Raw genomic sequence first — 10,517 nt, forward strand, 5'->3', positions numbered from 1 at the left:
ATGTACCACAAATAAAAGTGCAAAAAAAAAAGGCAGCAGCTCCATCATCGTCGCTGTTCTGACACCGTTCCCCCTGGAAAGTGCGGCTAAAACACCGTCCTCATTTCCAGTGCCTACAGTATAATTCTGTTTGCTTTGTCTTCATCTGACAGACAGACAGACCATGATGCTTCAGTACGTGAATAATGCCAAGAGACAAGCATGAATATTCCGTTTTATATAAATATATAAAAAGGGGGGGGTGTTATCCTCCATAAACTGGGTTATTATGTAATATGAAGAGACATGGTGAAATAGAAGGAGGTAAAAAAATGTATTCATCTTTTAGGATACAATGAGGAATATGTGCATTTTTAATTGTGATAAGGATTATTAAAAAATGGATACAAGTGTGCTGCATTATTAAAGGATGTTGATGCAGAGGAAACTTGATGGAATGCAGAGGAGCCGAAGACGCCTCCGTCGGATTGTTTCCAGGGAACCAGGTTATATCACAGTGGTATCCCAAACATCCAGTAAAGCGTTTTCTCTCAGCACATCGTTCTCTCATCACCCAGAATGTGTCGAGTTCAGAAGCTGAAAAATATTGAGTTAACTACGCAGCACCGTGTTACACATGCGACTGTGGCCCGGTCTCTCTCTCGTATCGACCTCTTATACGCCGCTATTTCTTCTCCCTGGATCAATGTGATTTACGCACTGAAGGGAAGATTTACTAGCCTTTAAACTAGGGCTGGGCGATTTTGGACAAAAATAAAATCCCGATTTTTTTCTCTGAAAACTCGATTTTCGATTTCGATTTCGATTTTTTTGGTAAAACTACAAAACACAATGGAATAAATTGTTTCAAATATTTTATCTTTATTTTTAAAGAAAAATAGCAAAGAAATTTCCCTATCGGGAATGAAGTGCAATTGAAAGATACTGTAAATCCTCCTTGAGTTTAGTAAAGTGACAACATTTACAATTTTCTTGACCAAACAAAGATGACTAGACGAGCTCTGTCTGTAATGCAGCCAGCTGCAAAAAAGGAAAATCCATTTTCCGATTTTCCTTTTTTAACATCGATTTTGATTTATAAATCCGATTTAGATTTAAAATCGATTAATCGCACAGCCCTACTTTAAACATATATTTCCATATTTCCTGACATTGCATTTAGCTTTTATCTAAAGCAGGGGTGGGCAGCCCAAAATGTTGAAAGAGCCGTATTGGACCGAAAACACAAAACACAAATATGTCTGGAGCCGCAAAAAATGAAAAGTCTTGTATCAGCCTTAGAATGAAGTCAACACATGCTGCATGTTTCTATATTAGTCAGAACTAAGGGAGATTTATTTTTTCATTATGCACTTCGAGAAAAATGTTGAAATTCTCGATAAAAATGTCGAAATGTCGAGAAAAAAGTCGAAATGTCGAGAAAAATTGCGAAATTTCGAGAGAAAAGTCGAAATGTCAAGATTAATGTTGAAGTACAATCTTGAGAAAAAAGTTGAAATGTCGAGAAAAAAGTGAAAATTTTGCGAAAAAAGTTGAGATGTCGAGATTAATGTTGAAGTACAATCTCGAGAAAAGTCAAAATGTCGAGATTAAAAAGGAAAGGAAAAAAGAAAAAGAAAAAAAGGGAAAAAAGAAGAAAAAATAAAAAAGGAAAAAAGAAGAAAAAAAGAAGAAAAAAGGATAAAGAACAAAAAAGGAGTAAAAAAGAGAAAAAAAAGAAGAAAAAAAGGAAAAAAAGGAAAAAAAAAGGTCAAACATTTTTGAAAAAGCTCCAGGAGCCACCAGGGCGGCGCTAAAGAGCCGCGGGTTGCCGACCCCTGATCTAAAGAAACCTAGAACAGAAAAAAGGATGTTTGCTTCATCGACACCTTTTAGAGCTTCATTGCAGGGAAAAGTGAGCTAATGAGTAAATATCAAAATGTACACACACCTCAGCTACTGTATATTTGATAAGTTTCAGACATTTCAGTTAGAGTGCTGAGTGACAAACAGGCCTGGCAATTAACTTTCTGCTTTATTTGGTCTTGAAATGTCAGTTCAGTGATATATAACGATCTGAAGATACAGGGCTTGGGGAAAAAATGGGTCAAATATTTCCTTTGGAGATGAGAGAGTGAAAGTTCTGGTCAAAACCAGCGCTCACATTCACTTCTGTCAGAATGAACAAGGCCAGCTACTGCCACTCATCTCTTGAAAGGGTAACTCGGTAGGAAATCCACATGATATGGTCTCCAAACAGCTTCCTAACAGCGGGGAGTGAACGCAGTCGCCGCTGCTAATTTGGAAAAAGAAAAAATGCAAAGTACACACTGAGTTTTTTTTTATTTTTTTTTTATTTATGTTATTTGTGAATTTATTTCCTGGAAAAGGGGCAGATTAGATAAGATTCTTCTTCTTTCTGCTCCCTTTTCATTCACAATTAATGAACATTTGTGTTTGTATTTGTATTGAATTGTTTGTTTTATTCTTTGAATGAAATAAAGAATAAAATGAAATGAAAATGAAATGAGTTCATTGTCCCCAGTCTTTGGCTATATGATACGAAATGTATATTGTTCCTATTTCTGTTAGATTGATAGATAAAATAAAAATAATTAATAAGTAAGCAAGTGGTCTAAAAGGTACGGAAGAGTATTAGGGCCAGGCAGGAGAAAAATAAAAGTAATATTTTAGAGGAAGATTTTTTTTTCATTATGCACTTCGAGAAAAAAGTTGAAATGTTGAGAAAAAAGTCGAAATGTCGAGATTAATGTTGAAGTACAATTTCGAGAAAAAAGAACTTGAAATGTTGAGAAAAGAGTCAGTTGAGAAAAGAGTCAAAATTACGTGAATAAAGTTGAAATGTTGAAAAAAAGGGCGAAGTTTCGAGAATAAAGTCAACCTTCTGAGACTATAACATACAGTGCATGTGAGCAGTGCATGTGAGAAAAAAGTTCAAATTTCGTCAATAAAGTCGAAATGTTGAGAAAAAAGTTGAAATGTCGAGAAAAAAGTCGAAATGTTGAGAAAAAAGTTGAAATGTCGAGAAAAAAGTCGAAATGTTGAGAAAAAGGTCGAAATGGTGAGAAAAAAATCAAAATTTTAAGAAAAAAGTCCAAATGTCGAGAGAAAAGTCGAAAAGTCGAGATTAATGTTGAAGTACAATTTCGAGAAAAAAGTCGAAATGTTGAGAAAAAAGTCCAAATGTTGAGAAAAAAGGTGAAATTTCGACTTTTTTCTCGAACTGCACAATAAAAAAAATCTTCAACTCTAAATTTTTTTTTCTCTTGCCTAGCCCTAATACTTTTCCGTAATTTCAACATTAATCTCGACATTTCGTCTTTTTTCTCGAAGTGCACAATAAAAAAAAAATCTTCCCCTCTCAAATATTGTTTCTCCTGCATGGCCCTAACACTCGTAAAAAGAAAACAAGCAGATAATGGCTGTGTTTATGTCTGGTATCAAAGCCTGTCCTGAGTGATCCTGTTCACAAGTGGGCAGCTCTTCGCACATCTGTTCACACCTGGTGCCGACATATGTCTGCACACGTCTGGAGAGACGACACGCTCTCAGATCTTCCTCCCCTGCCCTATATGCACATAAACAGGTACATGATTTCCATCTGCAAGGACCACATGCATTGTTATTTTACACCTGTGCAAGGCAGTAATTAGCTGAATCTATTTGAAGCACAGACAAAAAAACACCTTCTTGTCTATCAGAGTGCCCCCCCCCACCCCAAAGGCGTGTTTAACAGATGTACTGTACATATAAAACAGTAATGGCAATGAGGAAACATCCAAAAACACAAACTATAATAAAAGGCTTCAGGCAGAGGGAAATAAAAATGGGATGTATGAAAAAAGAGTTACAAGGCAAATGAAAACGACACAGATGTTGATGCTCTGGTTTTGTTTTGATGTCAGTTGCTGTGACTCCTACTTGTTGTTTCACACTTTAATATAAAGCTGTTGCTTTGCAAATGAAGACATCCTTCCTCCTACGCCCGAGACATCAGTTATGTGTTACAACGCTGAAAGCATCTGGTCACATGTGGCCCAAACCACTTCCAGATGAGGTTTGGAGGTTTGGAGTTGGTCCAGGGCCTGTAAACTTGTGATTGGGTCACTTAGAAGACATTTTAAAACCAGGTGAAAACAGGACCAATATACTGTAGGTGCTGAAAAGGAGACCAGAGCTAAAGTACTTCTAATACAATATATTAACCCTTGTACTGTCTTCGGGTCAAAATGACCTAATTCTCCTGTTCCTTCTTTCCTCCTGCTCTTTCCTTGCTTCTTCCCTTCCTTCTTTTCTCCTTTCCTTCTTTCTTTCCTCCCTTCCTTCTTTTCTCCCCTCGTACATTCTTTCCTTGTTTTCTCCTTTCCTTCCTTCCTTCCTTCCTTCCTTCCTTCCTTCCTTCCTTCCTTCCTTCCTTCCTTCCTTCCTTCCTTCCTTCCTTCCTTCCTTCCTTCCTTCCTTCCTTCTTCCCTTCCTTTCTCCATTCCTTCCTTCCTTCTTTCCTCTCTTCTTTCCGTCCTTCCTTCTTGTCTCCCTTCCTTCCTTCTTTCCTCCCTTTATTCCTTCCTTCCTTCTTTCCTCCCTTTATTCCTTCCTTCCTTCTTTCCTCCCTTTATTCCTTCCTTCCTTCCTTCCTCTCTTCCTTCCTTCCTTCCTTCCTTCCTTCTTTCTTTTCTCCATTCCTTCCTTCCTTCCTTCCTTATTTCCTCTCTTCTTTCCTTCCTTCCTTCTTTTCTCCCTTCCTTCCTTCTTTTCTTTCTACCTTCCTTCCTTCTTTTCTTCCATCCTTCTTTCCTCCCTTCCTTCCTTCCTTCCTCCCTTCCTTCCTTCCTTCCTTCCTTCCTTCCTTCCTTCCTTCCTTCCTTCCTTCCTTCCTTCCTTCCTTCCTTCCTTCCTTCCTTCCTTCCTTCCTTCCTTCCTTCCTTCCTTCCTTCCTTCTTCCCTTCTTCCCTTCTTCCCTTCCTCCCTCCTTGACCCGGAGACAGCACAAGGGTGAAGTCCGGCTCATCAACACACATGCCCTGCCAGCGATCAGGTACTTCACTGGTATACTGTAGTAAACTGTCCTCGGAAAGAAACTGGTGCCAAGAGAAGGAAAGTTTGTGAGACAGAGGTGGCAGGACTTCCAAACAAAACGCTCCTGAGCAGGTTCCAAAAACAAACTTAGTGTCTGGTTTTGGAAAAGTTTGTGCTCTTGTTTTCATTTGGATGACACTGCATGACAAGAAACAGGTCGGAGAAAACAGCATGGACCAGCAGGGAACAAGGGGAGGCAAGACAAGACATACACATGAGTTGACGAGACAGAGGTGCAGACAATCATGGCAGATGGGAACATGGGACGTCAGGACAGAACTATAACACAAGGCATTCAAAATAAAATTGGAAGAGATAATCCCAAGAACTGCGACACAGAGTATTTCATCCCAAATCCAACACCATGAGGCTCTACACGCGGCGGATTAGTGAGTTTCAAAGCTACCATCCAAAATTAAACAACAAAGATCCTGAAATAATTCATGAAGATGGCCCCTAAGGATAAACTGTTAAGTGAATGTCTCAGACACCGGAAATCCAGTGAGCAAGAAGACATGGAGAAGGAACCATCATGGAGAAGAAGGACAAACCATGACATGTATCTCCCAGATACAACAGAGACCAGTGTATATCACACCAAACAAGACCCCAGATACAACTGAGACCAGGGTCTATCACACCAAACAAGACCCCAGATACAACAGATACCAGTGTCTACCAAACAAGACCCCAGATACAACAGAGACCAGGGTCTACCTCACCAGACAAGACCCCAGATACAACAGAGACCAGGGTCTACCAAACAAGACCCCAGGTACAACAGAGACCAGGGTCTATCACACCAAACAAGACCCCAGATACAACAGATACCAGTGTCTACCAAACAAGACCCCAGCTACAACAGAGACCAGGGTCTACTTCACCAAACAAGACCCCAGGTACAACAGAGACCAGGGTCTATCATACCAAACAAGACCCCAGATACAACAGATACCAGTGTCTACCAAACAAGACCCCAGGTACAACAGAGACCAGGGTCTACCACACCAAACAAGACCCCAGATACAACAGATACCAGTGTCTACCAAACAAGACCCCAGATACAACAGAGACCAGGGTCTACCTCACCAGACAAGACCCCAGATACACCAGAGACCAGGGTCTATCACACCAAACAAGACACCAGATACACCAGAGACCAGGGTTTATCACACCAGACAAGACCCCAGATACAACAGAGACCAGGGTCTACCAAACCAAACTAGACCCCAGATACAACAGAGGCCAGGGTCTATCCCACCAGACAAGATCGCAGGTACAACAGAGACCAGGGTCTACCGCACCAGACAAGACACCAGATACAACAGAGACCAGGGTCTACCACACCAGTCAAAACCCAATATACAACAGAGACCAGTGTCTACCAAACCAAACAAGACCCCAGGTACAACAGACACCAGTGCCTACTGCCTACTTCACCAGACCCCTAGACCCCAGCTGCAGACTGTGTAAAGATGAGACAAACCAGCACATAATAGCTTGATGCAAGATGCCGGCAGGTATGACATACTGTACATGGAACGACACAACCGTGTAGCAGTTATAGTCTACATGAGTAGACAGGTTGGAAGTACCAAAGTTAAGGTGGGATATATCTCAGAGTGTGGTAGAGAATTAAAGAACAAAGATCCTGAGATACTTCTAGACCCGGAGCCATAAACTGCAGGCCGGCTAACCAAACGGACATTGGTGGTCGTCGACCAATTCCTGTAGAGAGAAGTGGCAAGCCATCTATCACATAGATAGATAGATAGATAGATAGATAGATAGATAGATAGATAGATAGATAGATAGATAGATAGATAGATAGATAGATAGATAGATAGATAGATAGATAGATAGATAGATAGATAGATAGATAGATAGATAGATAGATAGATAGATAGATAGATAGAACATGAGCACACCAACTTTACCCTCTAAAACAGAATCAAATTCGTTCCACAAACTTGTACCAACTCTGAGGTTAGAAATACATTTTAAGCATGTACATATAAGAATGTATCGGTGAAAAATACTCAGTTATAGTGGATTTAAAAGGAAAATGGAGGTGCGGGAAATGAGACTGTGGCTCCTAGAGAGAAAAAGTAAAGCGCATGCATCAGCTGCAGTCATATAATCACATTTCTTTCTCATAACCCTGCCTTGCAGACGAATGATCAGAAGATCCATGGAAAACATTTGTATATGATTTAGTTAGCCAAGAGGAAAATCTCACACATTTTGCATAATTCTTTCAAACACTACAAAATCGTATTATATAGGAGGGGGAGCTTCGGTTTCCTGGCTGTAAAAAAAAAGCGGTGAGTTTACCTGATGGTGCTGCTAAGTAATTAGACGTGACACTGCAGCTCACTTTAGCAGGACCTCCGCTGAATATCAAAGTCCCCGGCGTTCGTGTTTTGTGTGTATTCGCATGGTGTGTGTAGTTCAGGCGATAAGAAAACAATGTGCACAAAGTGGGTTGTATGTAGTGCTTTGTTATCGCACTTCCACATCTGTGTCAAGGAAAAGGTCAGCGGGGAAACGTTTCTCACCTCTCCCTCAGCATAACGATCTTGGGCTGACTCTGGCACCTCTTGCTGAGGGTGAAGAGCTTCTTGACAATGCGCCGCGCTTTGCTCAGGAGCTGCTGGGTGCCGAGCTCCAGCTGCTTGTAGCGCTGGTGAATAGTCGGCTCCATCTTCCAGAAATACTGGATGGCAGATGTGTTCAGCGCATAGAAAGTGGGAAGCCTCCGAACAAAGTTCTGAAACTCATCTAGAAGGGAGAAAAATGAGGAAAAATGCAAGAAATATAAGATGAAAGCTTCCCCAGCATTTTTTTCCATTTCATTACAAAACTGAAGGCATTTTTAACCTTTATGAGTCAGTTTCCTATCACCTATACCGGGGGTCTTCAATCTTTTTTAGCCCAGGGACCTCTTGGATGAGAGAAAAACAGAGCAGGGACCCCCGCATGGAATTCTTAGTTTTTCCCCTTTTTTTTTTTAATGTGTCAAGTTTAAGCCTGGCTTATAATAACTTTTGAATGTGTTTTTTTCTGCCAATATCACCTTATTAACCAATTCCTGACTGGGTTATTAGCTACATGTGTTTATGGTTGATGAAATTTTGGTTAAGCCGAGCTGTAACGTTACAATCTCCAGCTTTAGGCTTCGTTATTGTCACAGATTTATCCATCAGGTCTAACTAGCGTTAAATATGAAATAGCCAAGTCAATTTCGCAACAATTTTTCTTTTCTTAAATAGAGGGAGATGGAATTTCAAACAACCGATTTTACATACTACTCGGAAAATCATGTGTGTATCTGTCCATGGGGTGAAGCTGTGGAATCAGTTACCTGACAAGATCAAAGAAAGTAAAAATATTGCGCAATTCAAAAAATAATTTAAAAACAATACTCTGGATATGTATAGACATGATGGTATATAATCACGATTTAGGGGGAAATTGAACTGAATCTCTGGTATTATGTTTGGTATTAGCTGTGTATGTGTATTTATATGTATAGGTGGTAGGTATGTGTGTACGTGTGAAAATCTATGTGTATATGAGTATGTGCACTGTATATGGGTGTAGATGCATGAATGTATCAATGTGTATGTGTGTGTACTGTAGATACGTGCTATAATTTGATGGTATAAAGGTTAGGGCATCTATAAGCTCGTTAGCTTCAGCCCTAACCCTTTCGGTCAGACTTATGTACCTTTTCTTGTTTTGTTGGATGGACATTTTTCAATGATTGCTGATCGAAATAAACTCAAACTCAAACAGCTAGCTCGTTTTTCCGCTCTAAAGTTGACATTAGTCACATGACTCACATCATGGGAGTCATTTATGTAGAGTTGTAGACTAAATAGTTATTGTCAAAAGTAGATTATTATCGCATGTTAATGGAGTTTTTTCAATCATATATATATATATATATATATATATATATATATATATATATATATATATATATATACATATATATATATATATATATAGCCTACATATTATTAATTACATTTTTTTTTTACTCTCACAAATTATTTTGGTTAAAATTGCCTTTATTTCTTTTTAAGTTGGAGGACCCCCTGCAGTTCCTCCACGGCCCCCCTAGGGGTCGCGGACCCCCGGTTAAACACCCCTGACCTAAACCAGTCATCCACCAGGAGTGATAAGAGATATTTTGCCTCAACTCAGTTAAGTCAACTTTATTTATACAGCACTTGACAAACAAACACCACGGAAGTGACAGGAAAAGGCCTCTTAAAGGAGCTTGAGGCTCCTTTTAAGAAATGAGACTCTCTAGCGCCACCCTTCACCACGACGGCCGTTGGGGGTACTGCAGCCAACAGTGAAGCTGGCACGGGAGAACGGGAGAACGCACATGCAGCGTCATGTGACGTCACATCTGCAGGACAGCGCGGGAAATTCGGGACCGAATTGCAGCACATTTTGCAGCACACAGCCTGTTCAAGGCAAAGGAGAGATACACTAGAGGAAACATTCTTTTTGGTTTGGAACGCTTCATCTGACATCATTACTAGAAAACTTAAAACTTATAGGTTTTTTTCATAAATCCTGCCTCAATCTCCTCGGGTAAAATGGCTCTCAAAGGCCATGAAACGAAAAGTTGATGTGGAAAACAGATCATTTAACGATGAATGGATTGAAAAGTACACATTTATCATGACAACCTTCCCAAATGCGTCGCCTGTATGCCTCATTTGCAACAAAACTGTTGCTGTTGCAAAAGAATATAATCTGCGCCGTCACCACAAGACTAAACAAATGTCAAGGATTCACATCCTGAGCCGTCAGAGAAGAATCCATTCGCGGGCCGGATTGGACGGTTCGGCGGGCTGTCAGTTGATGTTCACTGCGCTACTTCATTCAAACTACATTTACTTAATTTAGTCAGACTCAAATGAAAGAATCAGTTTTCAGGGGTCACTGGATCTCAAAGAGCTGCGGGACAAACTGGGAGAGAAACTGCTAATAGAAAAAGGCAGCGCTAAGTATAAAGATCGGGCGAGATAGACAGCTAACGGCCAGAGCTGGTAGTAACGAGTTACATTTACTCCGTTACATTTACTTGAGTAAGTTTTGGGAAATGTTGTACTTTTAGGAGTAGTTTTGAATCACTATACTTTTTACTTTTACTTGAGTAGATTTGTGAAGAAGAAACTGTTACTCTTACTCCGCTACATTAGGCTACGTTGAGCTGTTACTTTTCTTTTATCCCTTTTATCCACGTACGCGTCAATCTCATGACATCACTGGGTGATTCTTTGGGAAAAATGTTTGTTTTTGCATGTTTTGTCACATTTACACAGACTCAAACATACACAGAGTTTCTATGAGTTCATGTTTGTTCTAGTTCTGCCTGGTTAAAGAAGAAAAGTACAAAGGCTTGAAATTTTATGCTA

General features: G+C 39.9%; 1 protein-coding gene across 1 annotated transcript in view; it reads right to left on the reverse strand.

Annotated features, from left to right (window-relative positions):
- The window catches only part of LOC133458706 (BMP/retinoic acid-inducible neural-specific protein 3-like), a 124,594-nt gene that overhangs the window by 12,239 nt on the left and 101,838 nt on the right, over positions 1-10,517 (reverse strand). The window contains 1 exon segment of the mRNA XM_061738881.1: positions 7,635-7,857. Within this exon segment, the coding sequence (XP_061594865.1) occupies positions 7,635-7,857 (223 nt within the window).

This window comes from Cololabis saira, chromosome 13 (assembly GCF_033807715.1).
Source record: "Cololabis saira isolate AMF1-May2022 chromosome 13, fColSai1.1, whole genome shotgun sequence".
Lineage (NCBI taxonomy): Eukaryota > Metazoa > Chordata > Actinopteri > Beloniformes > Belonidae > Cololabis > Cololabis saira.